Below are 24,598 nucleotides of genomic sequence, written 5' to 3' on the forward strand. Positions count from 1 at the left end.
TTCTTCATATACTGGACCCCTGGACCCATATTTTATATTTCATTTAAATCTTATCTCAATAATGGAATAAAATAGTCAAGAAGTGAACAGTCCACCAATGTCACCCACACAACCCTTGAGAAAATGATTCAAAATTATAGGGTAGCTTCGCATTATACAAAACATACTAAAATCACAAAATCACATTTCGTATACGATAAGGGAATGATAAATGGAGTTTTATATATATATATATATATAGGTACTTTTTATAGTATTTATTTATTTATAATATTTATGAAAATGAAATTCGTTTAAAAAAATCTAAGATAACCAAACTTCAGGATAGCGAAACGGTCCCCGGTAGGATTTATAAAGTGGGTAAATAATTTAACTTTTGATAACTATAAATTCATATTTGCCAGATATTTTATTAAACAGTTAATAAATAGTTTTCAAGAAACAATTAAAATTATATTTGATTAACAACCAATGTTCATGACATTGAGTTCGTAAGTATTTTCCACCTCAGTCCTACATGGACTCGAACGATGCAAAGATACCTCCCGGTGTCTTAGTCGTTTATCACGAGGCATCGTCATCTGGCGCCAGTGCTATGTATGGGTCCTTTCCTCAACCCGTACTTACCGCAGGAAAACTGTCTAGCCTTAGGCTTCGTTCACACGGCATTGTCCTGCACGTTTTTTTGCATAAACGTATACGTCTTAACGTATAAATAGTGACTATACAACGTACATAGATCCATTCACACGTCGATTATACTGCAGAAAAATGTGTACCGCTTATACGTTTAAACGCATACTCAACGGACTATTCAAGCAAATCGAATGAACGATGACGTATTCGGTTTGCAGTGGCACATGGACCATGGTATAGCTTTGTCTCCTTCACACGACACGTCATACTCATACCGACACCTTAAACAGATGGCTAATTTCATTTTAGTACTAATGCATTTCTGGATATTAGTATTTGATTTTGGTAGGCTTGAATTTTCCAGTCGAGTTAATAACTTTTCAAAATTTTCAATAGACATTCGAAGATAATTAAAAAACATTTTTTCATCATTTCTAAGATTTTCGAATAATTTTTCAAACGTTATCGTATGCACAGATTCTTGATTAATAGGATGTACCCAAAACCCCAAGCGGGGATAAATCAGTGACGTCTACTCACTGTGACAACTGTGGAAACTGCGGCTATTCGATTTTACAGGAATGAAAATTTACCATATGAACACCCGGTTGACTATACGTAAAAAAAACAATAAAAAACGTGCAGGACAATGCCGTGTAAACGAAGCCTTAGGCTTCGTCGGATTTCTGTATGGTCATCCTTATACTTTGGTTATGTTGTAATCATTATAACTACACGTACACGCATCCGTAAGTCATCTTGGAGTGTCCAACAGGTTGAATATCTCCAAATTACAGACAACAAACCATATAGTGTTTTTAGGACATGTTTAAAGGACAGCCCGATGAACTCTAATACTCATAGTCGGTATAGTATCATAAATACATTTATGATACTATACCGACTATGTAAATCCTGCACATTATTTCAAGAAAGTTGTTCAAATCAGTCGGTACCAAGTTTGATCGAATCTGTTCAGCTTTTTTAGAATGAGGAGTTAATTAAGGTCTCAAGTAGATAAGGTCATTTTTTCCCGGACAATATCTCTAAACAAACATTGTCGCATTTATAACATTGTGCCTAAATAAGGACTTACGTTTATTTTCTTCATAGGGTTCACTGACTAATATAATTGAGGGATAATAATTCAAACTAAAGTTATTTATTTGATTTAATATAATATTTTGTCTATATAGAAAAATACTTAACAATATGATGCCATATTTGAATATCATTGAACACTGATAAAAATTACAAATTGTGAATGATTATAAAATGAAAAAAGATATTAAATATCAGGGATTACTTCCTCTGAATAGTATATTAATAGTTAATAATCAGTAAAAACTTAAAATAATTTTAGTCACGGTCAATTCATGTGACTTAGAAATACAAAAAAAAACAACTAGAATTTCATTTCTTTGCGCCGTTTACATGAAGAGAAATGCTAAAAAAAATTTTATGGAGTGTATGAGTTACCATCAACCAAAAACAAAAAAGTAGGCGTATTCGATTATGTCATTCGGTTCTCGTCAGGATGTCTAGTATTGTGATTGTTAATTTTTGGTATCATTTTTGCCAGCTTTTTACTGCTGAACACAGGCAGTTTACGTATTTTAACGTCAAAACCAGAACTACACAAGTATCTCTCTCCATGTAAATGATGGTTGCTGTCATCACATCAATAATATAAAAGTATATTTTTTTATTCAAACAAAGAATTGTTTTCATTCTAATAAATTACATTCTTCATTTCATTATTTACACGCTTAGCTATCACAACAATCAATCGCTTAGATATCTCTTCACGATCATAGCCGCATCCAAGCAACCTATGTCTTCTAGTAAAAGTGCCAGTGATTTCGATGTGATTTCGTGACTTTCCTAAAAAAAAAAACAAATTAGCATAGAACTCTTCGCAGAATGTCGGTAGGATAAAAAACTGAATACGGTATCTACGATTCTAATATAACGATTAGTATGCAATCGAAACAGCGCCATCTAGTGACAATACCTTTTTCCCAGTAATGTTACTGGCATGCGCTCTTCCGATTGTATACAAATCGTAGATGACGTTCACGCAATTCAATAATAAGAAAATGTTACACTAAGCACTGCGATGAGTGAACGAGACAGTTAAGTCAATGATAACTTTTCTGTCCCGTAAGTGTAGTACTTCGAATGTTTTATATGGTTCCTGCGTGCTAAAACTGTTAGGTACTATATTTTTCTAAGACCCGTTGAAGTGGGCCGGTAATGGGTTGATATGATGATGAACTGCTTTTCTAACTTGCTTGTGATGGAATAAAAATAACCTTTAGATTTTTCAGCAGGGTCCTGGCGGGGCTGGGCGTGGCGCTGTACCAGGCGTGCGAGCCGTGGTGCAACCTCTTCGCCAGCTCGCGCCAGGCGCCTCGCTCGTCCAGCATCGCTGCCAACTCGTCCATGTACAGAGGCAGCTCAGCAAGCGGCTCGTCACTACCCTCCTACAATGTTGAGAGCATGAAATATTTATTCTATGTTATTTTTTTATTTTAATATTTAGTTTCTTAATAATTTGCTCTTTAAAAAATTGTGAATGATCTTTTTTTTCTCAATCCTCTGAGAGCCCGTGATCGTTCACTGCTCCCTTTTTTTTCTGTTTCCATATTTTTATTTTATCTTAACAGGATTATTTATTTATTTATTTATATGTACTCTATTTATTATGTTATGTTAATGATAGGAACGCGTTTACTCTATTGTAAATTTTGACGGCGTTTTTAGAAACTAAAATTGGAATAGCTAAAATCTACTATATTACTAGTTCCATGTTGAGAGCGTGGGACATATGGGGCGCTAAAATGGCGACACATTTGAAGCTGTCATTTGGTACGGACATTCAGTGCAGTGTTAATAATGGAGCTTTTTTATTCTTATACAAATTAGCCCTTGACTTTACTCTAAATGTCTTTTGTAGGAATATGAAACTTGTAAGCCCAAGTCGGTTTCAACGCGACATCATCATCATGCAGCAGTCATGCTTAATCGTTTGGCATCATCTTTTTCGGTAGGGCGATAACTAGCCACGACCTAAATGCCTTCTACAAGACCAGACCACAGTAATGGTGTCGGCAAACCAAGTTCAGAGTCAGGCCCAGGCAGAAGACCACATCGCTCGCAACCAGGGGTCGACAAATAAGAGTGTGCGCGAGTGTGGGCATCGCAGCTCGTAAACGGCTTAACCGAACGGCGAATTATTCGGAAGTTTCCTGAGCTATGTTTTCAAATCTAAGATGGCCGCCACCAGAAAATGGCAAGATACATTTTTTTATCTGTACGTATCAATTGAAAGAACTTGACTAGTTGAATAATGTACACATTTTTTTTACTTACACCCTCGTCTGCGGACTCGAATTCATCCTCCGGCTCCGACTTGATGTCGTCTTCAGTAATGAGCTGTGTGCCCGTGTGCATTTGTATCAGTTCAGATAACTCCGGTTTGTCCCGCGCCAGCTTCCACGCTGGTTGATTGCATTCTTCGTGTTTATTCGGATCCGCCTATACAATAACAACTCATACATTTTCCGCACGAAATAATAATACAAGTATTTGTATTAGTACAAGGAAGCAATTTTGTAATAGTTTCGTGCGTACGTTAATGTGGTACGTGAAACTTTTCATGCAAACTGTCATCCCCTATTGTAAACTCACGAGAAAATTGCATTTTTATTAAAGTTCTTTAAATCTCCAGATTTAAAAGCTCTAATTCTAAAATCTTTCAACCCACCGTTTTGTCAAACCCTTTCATAGCTTAAATGCCACGGTCACGCCAACATTTATGTGGCATTATTAAGTATCGTTCATGGCTTGAGTGAGTGGATAGCTGCTCTCCGGTGTTCTTCACGACATTTTTCCAACCATAAGCAACCTACTTTTGAAATGTAACATGTATAAGCGGTTAAATTGTTGCTATACGTAGTTGAGTTGTCGCAATTTCAAATAAATTCTTAAATTTACATTTTAGGTTTATTAAGAAAATTTCTGTTATAACTGACGGCCGACTGGCGCAGTGGGATGAACATGATTGTTTTTCAGTGTCTGGGTGTTTATCTGTACATTATAAGTATTTATTTGTATTTTATTCATAAAAATATTCAACAGCTATCTTAGTACCCATAACACAAGCTACTCTTACTTGGGGGCTAGATGGCGATGTGTGTAATGTCGTAGTATATATATATATATATAAGTGTTTGTATTATATAAAGTGCTAGCGGTCACGCCAACATTTATGTGGCATTATTAAGTATCGTTCATGGCTTGAGTGAGTGGATAGCTGCTCTCCGGTGTTATTCACGACATTTTGGCACCTGCTGAACTGTTTGATTTTCGATCATAAAAATACATAATTACTTCGACTTACTTTTTTTTGAAGTAGAAGTTTGGCGATCTCAAGTGTGTTCTTCCTCATGGGTCCGTCACAAATTGTTTGCAACGCGGTGTAACCTCTACCATCGATAATGTCTATGTCGCTCTGCAATATATAATTATTATTAAACTCTTTATTTGTATATCGAAAGAAGTAGAATACAAACGGCGGCCTTATCGCTTAATAGCGATCTCTGCCAGGCAACCTTTGAAACAGGAAAAAAAAGAAGAGGAGAATAGACTGCTGGTGGTGCTGGTGAATAATTATCATTTTAAAACATTTTTTTTCCAGTGCCACAGAAAGGACGGTTCTTTTATTGTTCAATTAAATTTTTATATTTCTTTTGTTTTCAACTTCAGACGTGCTTCTATGCAGTGAAGTCAATGTCACCGGTATTTTAACACTGTTAAAATACCGGTGAAATTTATTCGTTTTAGTACGAATAAGTTTCCACTCGATTTATATTCCGGAACGCGGAATATAAGTCGTTATATCGCCGTAGTATTATTTTTTTGCAATGTGGGGTTCTTTTATGGCTAATAAAGAATTTTAACTCCAGACTCTCAATTTACTGCACTTTATTGTTTGTCGAGCCCTTTCATTTCATATACATATGAAGTTGGGAAAAACAAAATGTCATTCGCCATTTTGTGGTAGCCATATTGGATTTGAAATCTGACATAGTGGTGTAATTAAAGTACCTATTCTACCAGTCAATCAAAAAATCATTTGATACCCATATGGAGGGAGTTGTAAAAAAATTATGAAATCCGCCAATCGGCAGCCATCAGCCATCCGACGGCCGATTGGCGCAGTTCAGCAGCGACCCTGCTTTCTGAACTCAAGGCCGTGGGTTCGATTCGCACTACTGGAAAATGTTTGTGTGATGAGCATTAATGTTTTTCAGTGTCTGGGTGTTTATATGTTGATTCTAAGTATTTATGTATATTATTCATAAAAATATTCATCAGTCATCTTAGTACCCATAACACAAGCTATGCCTACTTTGGGGCTAGATGGCGATGTGTGTATTGTCGTAGTATATTTGTTTATTTATCTTTGTTAAAGCTAGCTAAGAACACTGCCTAAGAGCTACGATGCCGCAAACAGACACACACCCACACAAACGGCGAACCTATAACACCCAGTGGCGTGCATAGGGTTTGTGGCCAGGGTATGCATAAAGCAGGTAAATGGCATAAAATTGAAAAAAATCCCCTCATATACGAGTTATATAAGATAATTTGGGTATGCAGTGCTTTTGTGCATGTATTAAGTGCACGCCGCTGATAACACCCCGTCGTTTTTGCGTCGGGGGTTAAAAATAAACTATAGTCGGAAAAATGTAATAGGCCCGTTTTGACATTTGTGCAAGACCATAGAATGTAACTTGGAACGAAACTGAAAGAAACAAAAAAATAAAAATCAATTACATATCGCAAGTATTCTTTTTGCGCTTACTTCATAGTAGCATGCAATTTATAATTGTTGCGAAACGTTCCGAAAACAGTTACGTTCTCAGTCTTTTTTTTTTTTATACTAGAGCTGTAACCATTTTTTACTGAATATCGAAATTAAATATTGTGTAGTTATCTTTACTGCAAAGAATAAGCTTGGTTCTCAAAATGGGTTCTTAATAATGAGTCTGAGTTGATGTGTCTGACCAAGCGGCACATGACTGAAGCGTCCCCGCGCGCACTGCGCAGTTTTTCGTTCTTGTAAAGTTGACTGTGCGCCCGTTTACTATTACGTTAACTATGGCTTTTCTATTTTGGACATTAATTTAAACATAGTGATTTGACTCGATTTTTGTGTTTGTTGTTATATAGTACTAACTCTGTTTCAACATGTTGAAAAGTCGACGTATAATCAACAGCCAGTCACGCGTATTGGCTGTGGAGTTAAAGGAATACTTTGAACGAACGAACACTTTACAATACATAATAATATCAATCAAGTACTGATACAAACTTGAATTGATTTATCGTGAGTATCGAGTACAGAGTCTTATGGTTCCATAACTAGTTACGTCGCGATGACAAATGTCAAAACGGGCCTATTATATTATTACGACTATAATCCTGGTAAAAACAAGGAGCATGCTATTAGGGAGAGGGACGCGGGACGGGGACTCACGGGCGGTACGGCGTCGACAAGCAGTCGCGCGACGCTCACGCAGTCGTCAGTGGCGGCGAGGTGTAGCGGCGTACGCCCGCAGGAGTCGCGTGCGTGCACGCTCGCACCGTGCCGCAACAGCGTCGCCGCACTCTCTACGGACTCGTATATCACCGCAAGATGCAACGGACTCTGCTTTTCTATTTGCAGACAGTAGAAAAACTTAATGGAAAACTCATACGAAATGGTCCGCATTCCATATATTTGTTTCAGCCATTACACGCTTCGTCGGCCGCAACTCGCCTGGCCAGTATGAATTAAGTTGTCTGATTTACGCAAGTCTAGAGTGGCTGCTTTTTATATCTTATATCTTTAAATGAGCAATTCTTGTATTCCCCCCCCCCCCAGGCATCTCTAATTTTTCAGTAATGTGCGATTCAAATATCACTTGCTTTAATCTTTGAATAATATATCGTAAGGAAACATGCATGCTTGAGAGTTCTCCATGATGTTCACAAAAGCGTGTGAATTCATCAAATCCCCACTAAGCCAGCGTGGTGGACCTAAACTCTACTCATTCTGAGGAGGAGACCCATGTCGTGGAGTTCTATCTATTGAACTATTACCGCTTCTTGTTACGCTTCGTTTTATTTAAGTTACCGTTATTGTAAGCGTTGATGTCGCAACTGACGCCGTTGCTCTTTACAGCATCCAGCAACGGTTCGATGCACGATTGGCAGATAACTGCATAATGCACTGCGTTGTTGCCCTCATCGTCTTCTTCCATTGGATTGCACCCTGTAAACACGGAAATCGTTAAGTCTCCTAAACAACAATAAAACACGCGGAACGAACTCGTGCGTTGCAAGGATTCCGATGATTGCATTCAGGACGTGTTTTATTAATTTTATACATTTGGTATGCATTTATTCTTTCACCTCAAGACAGCATCCATTTTTGTCTAAATTTGATAGTCGGTCGAAAAGTTTTGCTGTATTTCTTTAGAACTAGTCCCATTTCTTATTATGATAATATTACTTTGGTTTTATTTGAGTTCTTAAATCTGTATTTTTACCGAAAACAGAATGTATTAACCTTTTTTGGAGTTTATGTTTTTGTACCAAATAGAAGTATTAATAATATTTTTTATTTATTATATTACATTAAAAATATTAACAATAATATTGAATATGCATATATTCACCATTTCACAATTTTCTCATCGCGAATATCAGCTACTTTTTTTTTTTTTTTTAAAGAATAGTGGACTAACAATTATGACACAATCATTTTAACTGTCATAAACAATAAAAAATGTTTATGAGACTAGTTTTAACAAAAGACAGTTTTTGCTTGGTCTTGCACAATTAGACAAAAAATGTTTTAATTGTGGATGGTATAATTCTCATTTAGGTTTGTCGGTCACTGAGAAGTGAAAAATACTGTTTTGACAAATAAATAATAAGTTGTTGCATTGCATTAAAATAAGAATAACTAGTGACTTATCATTTAAGAAATTTATTTTTAAAATATTTATTTTTGGGTGTTATAAAAAATTACCTTTTGAGACCAAAAACGACACAAGCTTTGGAGAATCATTGATGATTGCAAGGTGTAGTATGGTTCGCATTTGATTGTTTTTCAAATTCAGTAGTTTAGTCATTTTCAGGCTGAATATCAGTTTCACTATGTATTCCAAGCTCGGTTGATTGCTGCATAGAGTCATATGTAGAAAACTAAAATTCAATAAAAACAAGTTGTTAGGATTTAATTTAAATTAGTATTGTTTGGATGGATGGATGGAGGGATTTTTGTGTTGTGTTTTTGCGTGAAAGAGCTTGTATCTTAATAATTTACGGAAAATTGAAAACCATCGCCTATAAACAAAGCAACACTTCTCAGGTCATCCAAGGAAAATGTCCCACTTGGAATAAGATCGGCAACCATGCCCTTTAGACCGGATCGAAGCGATGCTGCTGGGCGGCAGAAATATGGCGAAAGTACTTACCTGGGACAGGTGAGTTTTTCACAAAAGCTACTACTTGATATAATAAGTAGATTTACAGAGAATTTTAATAAAGACAGCACAGGTATTCCTGGCAACACCAAGAAAGATGACAGGAAGTTGGTCATAGACATTGATTTTAGAGAAAAAAGGAGGACATCTTGGACGAGGTAACAAGCTGGAGTGGAGAAACAAAAAAGGAAAAAGCTAAGAAAATTATCCGGGTATCAAGAAAAAAGGGGACGACAACACGAACTTTGAAGGATGAGGGTGATTTACAAGAATTTGGGAGTCTATGAGCAGTGAGCAGATGGCCGTGGGGAAAATGTAGAAACCGGAGGACGGTTACCTTTCCATGGGAATAAATAGTGATTGTAATCGGAGATATAACATTTCAAATTGTTGAGAGAAATTAAATTTATGATTGGTTTCAGACAGTATTTCATTTGTTTATGATGTTACCTAACCTATGATTTAACAACTGCTAAAATAAGTTTGTTTAGTTTGTTAGGGCTTTTGGCTAGGGTGGTGGACTACGGCCTAAACCCTTCTAATTCTGAGAAGAGCCCGTGCCCTCTAAGTGGGCTGCTTCTGTGTGATGATGATAATAATGATGAATGCTAACATTTATAATTATTAAATATTAATGAATCAACAAACTTACGTGTCCCCATTGCACAGCCGCATTTCAAAAAGCCTTTCCAATTTAGCTCTGACGATTTGTTTCTTGTACGCTGTTTTATTTCTGATGATTTCGCACAACTCCAGCACCAGCTATAAATACCACCACCACTTTTTATACTTACACGGTGTGTGATAATACTGTACAATGTACACGGAACAGTATCTATATTAATATTATTAATGGAAAAGTGTCTGTTTTTCATTATTACCTATGTTCGGTTCAATCGCACCCTGGAGGATACATTCCGGGAAAGAAACGGAACCTGTTTAATATACAGAAACAAAACGTAGTCGCGGACCACATGTTATGATAGATATATTAAATACGCACGTTTTAAGGCTTGAAGACAACCTTATAAATTTGATATTCATAATTTTATCGAATCTTTAACCGTATATACAGCGCATGCAGTGGAAGCTTTCAAAAAAAAAAATCCCCCGATTTTGAAACATTCTTAATTGGTGCTATGCTCCTATCGATCTTAGCGTGCGCCTATAACCTTCCTCGATAAATGGGATAATCCAACACTTGGAATTGTTCAAATCGGACCAGTACAAACAAACAAACTCTTCACCTTAATAGATAAGTATAAGATATCAACAAACCATAGTTTGTATTCTCATTGTAGTATATTCATAGTGCTTTGAAAATAGAATAATGGCCTTCACTAGATTATAAAATAAAATTTTACGATCTATGGCGGTGACGCGAGTTTGACAAGATAGATTGGCGGGAAAAGAGTTAGCACGGAATACGGATTAGCATCAATTATTTGAGATCATATAATAACATGACCTAAGTGCCATCCATTGCTAGTCTTGAAGTTTATACTTGATGCTCATTATATTTTTTAGTAAATGCCTTTGATAAGCCTACATGAATAAAGAATATTTGGATTTGAATTACTTGCATCATACAATGTACTTTGGAGCAATTGGGAGCAGCTAGCCGCGGAGAGGTGAATACGGCAAATGACAAACCTTTCAAACGAAACGTCAAGAAAAGACTGAAAGCGCCACAACAATAATACTACGCCAAAGCTTTCCTGTACTTACTTAAAATACGTATGCGCATCGGTTTGCCCTATGGTATTATCAGAGGTCCCGGGTTCGTTCCCCGGCACGGACAATTTGCGAACTTATAATTTTTGGATTTCCTCTTCTCGCGGGTGTCTTACGAGGCTACTAAGTAACGGTTCGAGTATAACTGAGAACAGGTAGCAGCGTTCTCTGTGCTACTTAGTAGTATCATCTATGATCTACTACGATCACCCGTCTGACCAGCGTGGTGATTATGGATAAAACTATATAATTATGGGCAAACCCTCAAATTCATAATTCAAAATTTCTTTATTCATGTAGGCCTATCACAGGCACTTATGAAGCGTTCATACATATTTGTTTACATAATTGTAAGGGGATGGTGATAACTTCGTTCGCCAATTTAAATCTAAAGCTACGAGGGTTCCAAACGCGCCCTGGTCTAAGAAGAGCCCACAATAAACTTTGCCGGGTAATTTTTTTGTTATCACCATCTCCCAGTAAATTTATATTAAGCTATGAAGCTAGAGCAATTCACACCCAAGCTTTTTTATCGTTTAAGTAATCCTTAATATTATAATAGGATTTTTCTGTAAGCTTACGTTTTATATAAACTTTGAACTTATTGAGAGACATCTCTAAGATTTCATTTGGTAATTTGTTATAAAATAATATATAATTGCCCTTGAATGAATTTGCAATTTTGTGTAGCCTAGTAAACTGCACAAGTTTATTTTTGCTTCTAATATTTATATTGTTACAGTCCATTTTCTTTTTAAATTTTGTTGTATTTTTATGGACTTAAATTAAATTTTCATATATGCACAGTCATTATTTTAACTTCTTTTAATTTATCCCTTAATTACTCACGTTGGGAGAGGTCTCAAGTCTAACCGTGGATTTAGGCTATTGATGAATTCATGATATCTGTTAATAAATAATCAAAATAAGAGCAGTATACAACATGTAAATGAAAACGTAAATACTTCACAGGCTTTAGAGCTACATTATGTACTGTCTCTGAGACTTATTTGTGAAAACGAAACCTAATAGTTTTTATATTATGAAAATGTAGCTTAATTTTCATAATGAGTATATCATGGAATTACGCGAAGTAGCGCTTGCTTCTATTCATATCTATAGTTTTTGAGTAAACCACTGCCATAGTTTCATCTGAAAGAAATCAGATACAGCTAAACATCACATGCAAAATTAAAATCATGCGACTCTTAAAGCGAAAGAGAAAACTCTTTCTTAGGCGACGCGTGGGTACTATGCGCGTGTCAGTATTTTGTTTTCAATAGGGTTCATCCGGGTCAAAAATAAACACTTAGAATGTTTTGAATTCGTTTGTATGGAAAAATAAATTTGATTTAATATTTTTACGGGACCATTCTTACTTATGCACCCTTCAACTTTTTTTTGTAATTCGGTTACACGTTGTATATATATTGTGAATAGCTTTCGAATTGCGAAAGTTTCTACCAAATCAACTTGCATTGCAACTTCCTTTGGATGCCAGATTTATGATATCCACTTACTGTGATCAGGGAGGGAATTGTATATGAATAAAAATTCTAACTTTATAGTTATATTTAATGAAAATAAATTTGAAAAACAAAAATACTTTACTATCTGTAGTATGACATTTTGTAATAGAATTATTTAATAGTATGCCTCAAGTCTCAACATACAACAAAGTGATTCTTACAAAATAACAATTCTTCAAACAAAATATTGTTTCATACAAGTAAAATTAAAATGAAATAGTTGGAAAATCCAAAAGTGCACGCCTCATAATCTCATTATTTGTAAATAATAATAAATCAATAGTCGTAAAAAAGAATTAGGCCCGTTTTGACATTTGTCATCGCGACGTAACTAGTTATGGAACCATAAGACTCCGTACTCGATACTCACGATAAATCAATTCAAGTTTGTATCAGTACTTGATTGATATTATTATGTATTGTTAAGTGTTCGTTCGTTCAAACTATACCTTTAACTTCACAACCAATTCGCGTGACTGTTGATTATACGTCCACTTTTCAACATGTTGAAACAGAGTTCGTATTCTATATAACAACAAAGACAAAAATCGAGTCAAACACTATGTTTAAATCAATGCCCAAAATAGAAGAGCCAAAGTTCACGTTATAGTAAAAAAAAAATATCAAACTTAAACGAGTGGATAGTCAACTTTACAAGTTGGGGAACGAAAAATTCTTTTCAGTAAAGATTAGGTACTACACAATATTTAATTTCGATTAAAATCGTATGAAGTTGGTGATATTCAGTAAAAAAATTAAAAAAAAAAAAAAGACCGAACGTAACTGTTTTCGAAACGTTTCGCAACCATTATAAATTGCATGCTACTATAAAGTAAGCGCACTGAATGTAATTGTTTTTTATTTTATTATTTCTTTCAGTTTCGTTCCAAGTTACATTCTATGGTCTTGTACAAATGTCAAAACGGGCCTATTACATTGTTACTACTATACATTTAATTTTCCCGGAAAAGCAATAGGCTTCTATTCCTCAAAATACTGAAGCCTATAAAAAAAACCAACTCGATAAGTGAAGTATTTCGCTCGTTATCGTGGCCACAAGATACGGGATCCGCACATACAGACACACGGACGTCGAAGACAGAACTTTTTTAATTTTTTAATTCGTTTAAATAATAAAAAGAGATTTAAAAATATCACAAAATTTGTCTATTTATATTCCCTTATAAAGTTGGAGAATCACTCGGTGTGCGTAAACTGACAGTAATACCCACCCACACTTCGCTTATGAGGCGTGCAATAACAAAATAAAACAATGATTTTATAAAAACGAATAATAAAAAAAATTAAAAACTAAAACAAATTTTATCAGTCTCACAAGATCACAACAATAACAACTTATGAGTGTTTGCGCGGGCGCCTTTAGGGAGCACCGTAATTTTACGCATGAGATCGGAAAATCGAGAGATTTTCTTTTAAAGCGACATTCTTATATGCCATTTTAAATAGATAAACTTCAAAAGTTTTTGCTACTGAATGGCAAATTTAACATGCTAAACGAATGCAAATATATGTGTTATGTTTTCTAATTATTTATAACCATAAACCGGTTTTGGATTGTGGTTGTCCGTTGTAAGTGACATGCACGTTCGCGGAACTCATCATTGAAGTAAAAATAGCAGGAAAAAATACGAAAATTATCATCCTCATAAATTAGACAAAACATAGGCACTCTGGCCCACATTGTGAAAAGTAAGAATAAATCAAAGATATGTACGTTACCAACCTCACAGTATAAACAAACTGGTTTCGAAATAGGGTAGTAAGCCGTAAGGCTATTATTCAAATTCTTTTCATAATATCAGCTGTGTTTACATTCAAGGTCGTGGATACCGATTGCATAGCAAAACAGTTATGTTAATGCTGAACACCCTGTCGCGTGAGCCCAAAGGGAGCGTTTTCGCGCCATTTTAATTTATTTGTACTTTTTGTGAACTTCATTTGAAATATTTAAAATCGAATCTTTTGAGTATGCGGTCCTGCCAACACAACTGTCATATGGTTTATAGAATTTATTATAAAATACTGAAAATAGTGACGGAGTAAAAAAGAATTTTTGAGTAATTTGAGACGATCAAAAAAACCCTCAAATGCTATCTATATCTATAGTAACGAAAGACTGTTTCTTACGGAAGTATACAAATTAGGTATATTGATGCAATGTTTGTATCAAATGCCGAGCTGGCGGTCTAAGACATTCAACAAATGAAGCAAATGGTTCAAAAATACAATACTGAGCGTAGCGAGAGATACAAATGCACGGGACGTAATTTATTGGTAATCTTTTACGAAAATAACTTTACATTAAATTTAAATTTAAAAAAAAAAACTCCGAAATATAATAAACTAAAAGCCAAATAAATACTGATCCGTTAGGTCTACCAGTCACACACACATTGATCACACAAAAAAATAATTTTCAAGTTTGTACTTTTTATCTATGTTAGTTAATATTCCTCATTCCATTATATAATAGTTTACATTTACTACTATTCAAGCCTTTTCATATGATACCCATAATGAGGAAGTTATGAAAAAATATGGAATTCGCCATTTTGTAGAGGCGGCAATCTTGAAGAAGAATAACACTTACAACTAATTCACCTTTCATACAAAAAAAAACAAAACAAAATCAAAATCGCTTTACCATACACAGACATACATGCTCATACACACACACACAGGCACGTCGAACTTATAACACTCTGTCGTTTTGAGCCGAGGGTTAAAAAATCTAAATGTTGTCCATAGATAAAGAGCTTACTCCAATTCAAAAAAACAACGGTCATGTACTAAAAAATATTCAGTTAGTTAACGAGATAAGAGAGTCATTGAAATATAACAATTTATGGGTGTGCCAATTCTGTTGTACATATATCAATCATATAAACAAAATTGGCAGGTCTAAAAATATTGCAAGTTAAGAATATATACAAGACAAACAACAAAATGAAGAAAGATGTAGAAGGCTTATCGCTTGGTAGCTATAACATAATGTTTTTCACAAGGAAACAAAATATTGACAATGGGCAACAAGCAATGAGAATACAAACACTACAGAAACACGCAGAATGCAGTTTAAAGAGAGGATACCCACACTAGTTTCAGATTATTATCTGGGCTAGAGATACTAATTTATTCCTGTCCTCTTTTGTACTAAATTGTTTCCGGATTGTATTCATATTTTGAATTGCTTATGGACTCCATTTAAATCTAATGAATGTATATTAGATAAAAAAAAGTAATTGGAAACAACATAAATCACAATGCTTCAAATTTAATGAGAATTTTCATAGATACACTTAAGAGGAAAATTGTATGAAAATTGGCCAAATGACCCATTCTCATTGGCCACTGACTAGTAAAATTTTAATTTATGTTTGGATAAATGATGGACTCTAATAAATAATATTTTAATACTGCATAGTTGGCCTTAGTAAACTTATTTATTAGAATTCAGATAGTTAAGTTTTATAGCGCGTTTGGAACCCCCCTAGCTTTAGTTTTAAGTTAACAAATGCAGTAACATATTACATGCAGTAATATGTTATATGTATGTGGTCTATGAAGCGTTATATGTATGGACGCTATATATAGTGCCTGTGATACATGGGTTCTACAGGAATAACATTTTTGAATTTGTATGTGAAATTATATTTTAACAAGAGAAAAGGTACTAAGTATGAATGATTAAGTCTAGTTTAGTTCGCAACCAAGTGAACTTTATGCTGTTGACCAACGCAGATGAATTTTATGCTGGGTACATATCGACTTGCGTAAAAGTACTTCTTATAATCTCACTGTGCAATGGACGGTTTATGCAAATTAAATAGGAATAACAGTGTTTAACCTATTGTTTTAAGATATTATGATACGTATTTTGTGTCTTCGTTTTCGTATGGATTTAAGATTATTAAAAAAAAACTAATTTTAATTTTTACATCTGTCAAGTGTCAGTTTAAGTAATTTATGATTTCAGTGATGCGTAGAGAATAAAAACGTTTCGCCAACTCTTAAATGATGACAGACGAAGTTAGGCGTCATTTACGACACCGATTCAGCGGTGCGTAATGTTTAGGCAACTCGTAAACTGACACTTGACAAATGTAAAAATTTCAATTGGGTTTTTTTTAATAACCCCAAATTCATACATAAACGAAAACACAAAATACCACACCACACATTGTGAAAGGAATCATAGGAACTCCAATGTAAGCGTTTCATAGGTTTACTGAAAACGGGCATAAATTAACATTTGTTAACTAATGAAATCAAACTTATTCGCATGCAATTGTACGATCCGTTTGCTCCGTAACGTCGTAAGAGATAACCATAAAATATATTCTACTGCTATCTTCGAGCTTCACATGGGTATTTACTTACTTTTTTAACTTCCCGACCATCATCTGACTTATAAACGGCAGAATATTCGCCGGCGTTATTCTTTTTCACGTGCATTTTCGGAGATTCCTCTTTGACAATAACATTCATAGCATCTTTCTCAATGAGTTTCACTGTCTGAAAAAAAAAAAGTTTCAGTTAGGTTTAATTAAGATGATGATGTGAAATGAAGTGTGGAAACCGTGGAGTAGGGATATGAGTTTAATACACCTGCTATGCCCCTACCTGGATAGACCATAATTTTGACCAGATTCATAATTTAACACCAGGTGAGGTTGCAGTCAAGGGCTGACTGGTGGTGAAACAAAAAAACAGTTTGATATCAATTAACAAGGGAATGCCTCACTGTATTGCTCAGCCTCACTGATAATGCGCTTAGAAAACTAAAGTTAACCGCGTTATGGTACTTTAAAGAAGTCATTATCGGATTTTCGTTTTTGAACGTTATCTTTTCGTGGAAGTAGTTCCCTTCCGATATTTAAGAGTCCTTTGAAAGACTACTCCCTCTCTTTCGAGTGATGGCATTTGAAGTAGATTCTGTATATTTCTTTCTATAATCTACTTAAATATATTATGTTTGTTATATATTAAGTATATTCATTTAAATTATCTACGTATTTGAATCTACCAAGGTTGCCTGTAAGAGATTGCTTGCAGCAATTAGGCCGCCATTGCATGTCTACATTGTGTACTGTATTCGCCTTACTGTTTCTTTTCCTCTATGTTATACGTGCAATAAAGGGTTTCTGCTTCTTTTTATTCAGGCATAAACAAATACACGATTTAGTTAGGTGTTACACTGAATCTCTTTGTGGTTTTTTCTATTAAAGTCTAAGGAGAATGTCCACCGACTGATGATAGTTGCGCGGATAAAATAATATTAACAAACCTTTGATCTGCCAGAATCCGATGCGAACATGGAGCATTTGAGTATATCCATAGCTCCAACCTGGGCAAATCAAAATAAAAGTTATTTCCATTAACAATAAAAGCAAAGTAACACAAATATTATATTTTGACTAAGCAATATCATCATGATTATATAAACCTCCTCCCACAATGAGAATGGGTTAAGGCCGTTGTCCACTACGCTGGCCGAGTGCGGATTGGTGGACTCACCAACATCGAGAACATCATGGAGAACTCCTAGGTATGAAGGTTTCCTCACGATGTTTTCCTTCACCGTCGAAGCAAGGCATATCTTAATTGCTTAAAACGCACATAACTTAAAAAAGGTAGACGTGCGTGCCGGGATTCGAACTCACTCCCCCGAAAGTGAAGTCCTCCCACTGGACTATCACCGCTTCTAAGCATTATATTAATGTAAAAACTATTAATTAATCCAATCCAAAATCTCCAGATAGCAGATTGAATTTAGTAGTGCTATCTTGTTCCTATCTGCCTCGTTGGTCTAATGCATGTTCATCTACGGATCACGAAGTCCTGGGTTCGAATCCCGGGTCGGGCTAAAAATTATTTAAGGTATTGTGTATTTTCTATCAAAAAAAATTCAGTACCAATAAGGAAATTGGCGGTGTCAGCCCCCGTGTCTCGAAGAGCACGTAAAGCCGTCGGTCCCAGTTGTTATCTCTGCATTCTGGTAAAGTTGTAAAAGCCCACCAACCCGCACTGGAGCAGCGCGGTCGGTCTATGCTCTAAAACCGTCATAAGAACAGTGGCGTTCTTAGGGTCTTGAATTTGAGGAAGCTCAGTTCCATATAGGACTAATTTCATCATTACCTCTAAAAGGCAGTTTTCGATTTATAATTGTCGGGATAATTTTTTTTCTATTAATTGAACGCTTTTCGTATTTCCCGGAGAACGAGGAGAACCTAATTTAAATTACATATTGTCATAAAAGTTCGCAATAGTTTGAATTATCTGCAGTTCTTACCTCATTCATTCCATCTAAGCTTAAACTTCCATCGAAATGTTTAAAATATTCTGAAAAAAAAAATATTATATAAAAAGTGGCATTTTAGATAAGTGCCATAGCTAAGAACTTTCCAGACTAATTCACTTCTCAAATAAAAATAACAAAATCAAAATCGGTTCATTCGCTCGGGACCTACGACGCCACAAACAAACACACACTGACACGTCAAACTTATAGTAGTAAAAGAGCTTTTTGTGAAAGCGCTCGTCCGGGGAAGTACTACTACTATAGTCGTAAAAATTTAATAGGCCCGTTTTGACATTTGTACAAGAAAGACCATAGAATGTAACTTGGAACGAAACTGAAAGAAACGATAAAATAAAAATCAATTAATAGTGTATTAAAAAATACGTAAATTTTTGTGGGACGTTAAATAATATGAAAGAATGAATATATCGCGAGTATTCTTTTTGCGCTTACTTTATAGTAGCATGCAATTTATAATTTTTGCGAAACGTTTCGAAAACAGTTACGTTCTCAGTCTTTTTTTTATTTTTATTCTAGAGTTGTAACCATTTTTTTTAACGAAATTAAATATTGTGTAGTAATCTTTACTGCAAAAAATGAGCTTAGTATCAAAGCCGCAAATAAAATTTTGAATTGACGACACTGGATTGATGTATCTGACCAAGCGGCACATGACTGAAGCGTCCCCGCGCGCACTGCGCAGTTTTTCGTTCCCCAACTTGTGAAGTTGACTGTGCGCTCGTTTAAGTTTGATATATATTGTTTTAATTACGTTAACTGTGGCTCTTCTACTTTGGACATTGATCTAAACATAGTGATTTGACTCGATTTTTGTTTTCGTTGTTATATAGTACGAACTCTGTTTCAACATGTTGAAAAGTGGACGTATAATCAACAGCCAGTCACGCGAATTGGTTGTGAAGTTAAAGGAATACTTTGAACGAACGAACACTTTACAATACATAATAATATCAATCAAGTACTGATACAAACTAGAATTGATTTATCGTGAGTATCGAGTCCCGAGTCTTATGGTTCATAACTAGTTACGTCGCGATGACAAATGTCAAAACGGGCCTATTACTTTTTTACGACTATAACATGCTTATTTCGGCCGCTTAGCAGCATTTTTGCAATGCAATGTAAAGTTCTGAAGGGTGTGGTTGTCGGTATAATCACAGGCGTTTGGTTCACAGCTTTAGGTTTAAGTTGGCGAACGAAGTTATCAACATACCCTTACAATTATAAAATCATAAATGTATGAACGCTTCATAAGTGCCTGTGATAGGCCTACATGAATAAGGAAATTTTGTATTTGAATTTGAATTAAACCAACGTACAAGGTGGACTAGTGCGAGCGGCGGGCGAGGGACGACTCACTGACGCCGGTAAAAACGTTCCGCTGACGCCAGCAGACAAGCTACACTCTATTTACAGGCGATGGTTTCCACTTACGATCAGGTGGACCATCTGCTTGGTCCGTCAATTATTGCTATAAAAACAAAAAACGCTCCGTCATTTTAGCGTCGGGTGTTAATAAAGAATATAATATATAATAGATATCTGGTATAGTTACCGCTCAGGTCAGTCTCGTAGAAGCGCTTCTTCTCCTCAGGCTCGATGCTCCGCTCAAGGATACGGTCCATCTCTGAGGAGTGCAGTTGCAACTCAGGGACGCCAGACAGGCCAGGCGAAGCGGACACGTTGGGCTGGCTAAGCATCGGGCTTAGCTTTAACGGAGCGCCCAGTACCTCGGCTGGCGTCGAGCCCATATCGTATAGGATAGCGTCCGCCATCATTGAGTCTGAAGTCGGCGCCACCTGCTGCATTTGAGGTACCTGCAATACAACTATTATATACAATTCCAGTGTCACGATGTTTGTCCGGGATGAACTTACTTTTCTTTTAATGTGTAAGTATTTTGTTCCTATTTATAATTGCAATATTATTTTAATGTTTAGTATAAATAATAATAAATAAATAAATATACCACGACAATACACACATCGCCATCTAGCCCCAAAGTAAGCGTAGCTTGTGTTATGGGTGCTAAGATGACTGATGAATATATTTTTTTTATGAATAATATACATAAATACTTTTTACATAAACATTTTCCAGTTGTGGGAATCGAACCCACGGCCTTTGACTCAGAAAGCAGGGTCGCTGCCCACTGCGCCAATCGGTCGTCAAACTTAAAGTATCTTATGATTGAACGAAATACAACGTAGCGAAGCGTGCGTAGAGGGTACATTGCCGAAGATCTGTTTGGTGTGGAGTGTAAGGATTGAAGAATTTATTAATTACACCATACAGATTATCCTGCTTTCGCGGACTGTAGCAAATTAAGCTAAATTTTCATAATATATCATGGATTTCTTTATCCAATATTTAAAAAGAAAGCTCCGACTTACAATAGTCTACATTATTCTGAGGTGAGCTGTGGAAAAAACTTTCAATTCGCCATTACGTGGTGACGGCGGCCACCTTGGATTTGAAATTTGTCATAGTGTAATTTTCTACTAATAAAGCCCTTTTGTTACCGATACTGAAGGAACTATAGAAATTCCAAACCGGTTCCTCCGTTCGGGAAATGCGATGCCGCAGACTGACCGACACGTCGAACTTATAGCACCCATCGTTTTGCTTCGGGGGTTATTAAATAATCTGTCATGATCAACATAAACCCATTAACGGCCTACTAGGGCACTTAGGGCATTTAGGCCGTAGTCCACCACGCTACCCAAGTGCGGATTGGTGGACTTCACACGCCCTTGAGAACATTTGGGAAACTCTCCGAAATGCATATACGATGCACGATGTTTTTCTTCGCCCTTAGAGCAAGCAAGTGATTTTGGGATTTTTTTTGGGATACATCATCCACTGAAAGCAGTAAAAGTATACTAACTAAGTATACGAATACAATAATTATTAAAATATGATAAAATTGTCAATAATTACTTAGGCAGAATAAGTAGGTAGGTATTTGAATGTTCTGTATTTGATTCATTGAATAGGTTGGTAAGTATGTACCTACTTATCATATCATATCTTTAAACTACACAAGTTAAGTTTCTATGTACATAGTTTGTTCTGTTACATTTTTGGTTAAACTTACATAATTTCACAGCTGGTCGATTATAGTTTAATGTGATCTGTGACTTTTTGAATTGATACACATAGACTAAACTAGTATTTGTATCACCCTTTCTTAGTCTAAACTCTCTTACAAATTCCAAATGCGAATATCATCTGGTTAATGCAAATTCATTTTACATTTACATTAGATTAGATTTCTAATAGCTTAAATTAAGACACACATAGCTCCGAATAGTAAGTGTTGCGTGCCGGGAATCAAACACGGTCCCTCCTATAGGGAATCCGAAGCCACTTCATCACCGCTTGTTTTGTTAGTATAATATAATTATAATAGTAGGTATCATATAAAGTGCAGTAGTACAGCTTTTTGTGTCAGAGCTTGCACGGGGAAGTACTGCCGCCAAGCAGAATTGCTTCAATAATGTGTGACAATTATTTTTCTATTATTTAATTACTTACCGTATAAACGGGGATTCCCTGCATGATTTCGTCTTCGTTTTTTATATAGAAATGATTGTTGTTCTAGAAAACAAAAGAAAAACGGATTCAAAAAGAAAAATTAAGTTCAAAATAGGAAAAGAATTGTGTTTAAATTTGTTTAAGTGGAAGCCAAAACAGCATACCAGAATTTGAAATGAAAATATATTGCTCACAAAGTACCGTAGCGGATAATTAGACCCGCAGTAGCAAACAATGGCTAAAAAAGTGTGCATACGTTTTTCATAATATAATATGTACGTGTATTATGAAAAAACGTATTTTTATTGAAGTGAAACTTCTTTATCGACGTTTGGGAGAAATTTCATAGGTAGCAATATAACGTTAATCTGTTACGCGCCATCTTCATTTCGAAGTCACATTTTTCATATTTATTTCTAAATCCTTCCAGTGTTTGATTGTAAATATCAGTGAATGTAAATAATTTTAATAAAGCAATTTGTACTTACATTGACATTTTCCACAGATAAAGGCACATCACTGAAGCTTTTTATTGATCCACCTGAAATAACAATACGACGCTTATTTGAGCAACATTAGAAATATATTATACACCGCGCCTGTATCATCATCGTAATTATCATGTCAACTAATGGACGATCGTAATGGACGTCCATTTTTGGACATAGGAATTTTGTAGGGAGTTCCAAATACCACGGTCTTATGCCGCTTGGGTCCAACGGCTCCCTGCGTCTCGCTTGATGTTATCCGTTCACCTCGAACAAGCTCTATTAATGTTTCATTTATCGGTGCGAGTGATACAATGTAAAAATGAAAACCGAAATAACACTTCAAGAGGCTTTAGAGGTACATTATATACTGTCTCTGAGACTTATCTGTGAAACCTTAACGCTAGCAGTTATTGAGTAAACCATTGCCTTACTCAAATAAATCAGATACAGCCCTAGCGCAACATGCAAAAGTTACATCAAGTGACCTGTCACTTTTTTAGGTAGGTACGCGTCATAAAGCGTAGGTACTATGCACGTATCGTTCTTTTATCTTCAATAGGGTTGCCATAAGTCAACTCTGAGAATGTTTTAAATTAGTTTGTATGGAAAAATAAATATGCTTCTTATGATTTCATATTTTTACAGGATGATTCCTTATGAAATAAACTTATGCACCTTTCAACATTATTTCGTAATTCCGTTACACGTTGTATATAGTATGTTCGCCTTTGACTGCAATCTCACCCGGTGGGTGGTGTAAGTCTAAAATAGAAGCGGGCAAACTTGTTAGGAGCATGGCATTCATAATAAAACCCATACCCCTAATCGGTTTCTTTGCGACATCGTACCGGAACGCTAAATAGCTTGGCGGCACGTCTTCGTTCATAGGGTGGTAATTTGCCACGGCCGAAGCCTCCCACCAGACAGAAATGGAATACAGGACCCAGTGTTCTGTACTCAATCATGCTAAATGCTAGACAAACGAGGATACAGCAAGCGATACTCGTATTTATTAACTCATCACATCAGTCACTAAAGGGCACGTCTCCTCCCACATTAAAAGGGGTTTAGGCTGGAGTCCACCAGGATGGCCCAGTGCGGATTGGTGGACTTCACGCGCCTTTGAGAGCATTATGGGGAACAGGCATGCAGGTTTCCCACGATGTATTCATCGTTGAAGCAAGTGACATTTTAAAAGTTCAAAAAGCAGATAACTTAGAAAATTTAGAGAGGTGATAGTGATTCGAACACGGCACCCCGAAAGTGCATCCGATGTCCTAACCACTAGGCTATCACCGCATCATTTATCCATCATTTAATAATATTTACCTGAGACGCTTTCAAGGGAAGAGTACGAAGAATAATTGGCTTTCCTTTTTTTTCTATGTTTATAAATACTTTCAGCTTTGTAGGTGAATTCTTTCGGTTCGCTAACTCGACCGTCGCTGGGTCTCACTAGTTCCATATACACTTTAACGTCCTTTGGTGTATGAGGATTTTGGTATTGTGGCGTCCTGATATAAAGAAAAAAAATGGTAAATAATACTAGAAACTTTTTGACGACCTCCTGGGCGCTGCGTTTTTAAGTGGAAGGTCTGGGTCGGACTGGGATCGAGGGTCAATATAAGAACTTATAATTTCTGATTGATCTCATGTCTGTTCTCGTGGGAGGCTTTACTCGTGGCTAGTTACCACGCTGCCGACAAAGATGTACCGCTAAGCGATTTAGCGTTATATAATACATATAGAAATGTGTAAAAATCTCAAGTCTCCTCCAAATACTGT

General features: G+C 35.8%; 1 protein-coding gene across 1 annotated transcript in view; it reads right to left on the bottom strand.

Moving 5' to 3' along the window:
- Window positions 1-1,836: 1,836 nt before the first annotated feature.
- LOC120626621 overlaps window positions 1,837-24,598 on the bottom strand; it is a 39,572-nt gene continuing 16,810 nt past the window's right edge. The window contains exons 8-22 of the mRNA XM_039894239.1: window positions 24,143-24,327; window positions 22,811-22,863; window positions 22,323-22,385; window positions 20,341-20,602; window positions 18,756-18,805; window positions 17,751-17,810; window positions 16,844-16,978; window positions 9,832-9,941; window positions 8,723-8,898; window positions 7,823-7,960; window positions 7,184-7,362; window positions 5,042-5,152; window positions 4,012-4,176; window positions 2,952-3,122; window positions 1,837-2,520 (exon numbers count right to left, since the gene is read on the bottom strand). Coding sequence (XP_039750173.1) covers window positions 2,422-2,520; window positions 2,952-3,122; window positions 4,012-4,176; window positions 5,042-5,152; window positions 7,184-7,362; window positions 7,823-7,960; window positions 8,723-8,898; window positions 9,832-9,941; window positions 16,844-16,978; window positions 17,751-17,810; window positions 18,756-18,805; window positions 20,341-20,602; window positions 22,323-22,385; window positions 22,811-22,863; window positions 24,143-24,327 — 1,957 coding nt within the window. The 3' untranslated portion in view covers window positions 1,837-2,421. The remainder of the gene's footprint in view (window positions 2,521-2,951; window positions 3,123-4,011; window positions 4,177-5,041; window positions 5,153-7,183; window positions 7,363-7,822; window positions 7,961-8,722; window positions 8,899-9,831; window positions 9,942-16,843; window positions 16,979-17,750; window positions 17,811-18,755; window positions 18,806-20,340; window positions 20,603-22,322; window positions 22,386-22,810; window positions 22,864-24,142; window positions 24,328-24,598) is intronic.

Source organism: Pararge aegeria, chromosome 9 (assembly GCF_905163445.1).
Source record: "Pararge aegeria chromosome 9, ilParAegt1.1, whole genome shotgun sequence".
NCBI classification, from domain to species: Eukaryota; Metazoa; Arthropoda; class Insecta; order Lepidoptera; family Nymphalidae; genus Pararge; species Pararge aegeria.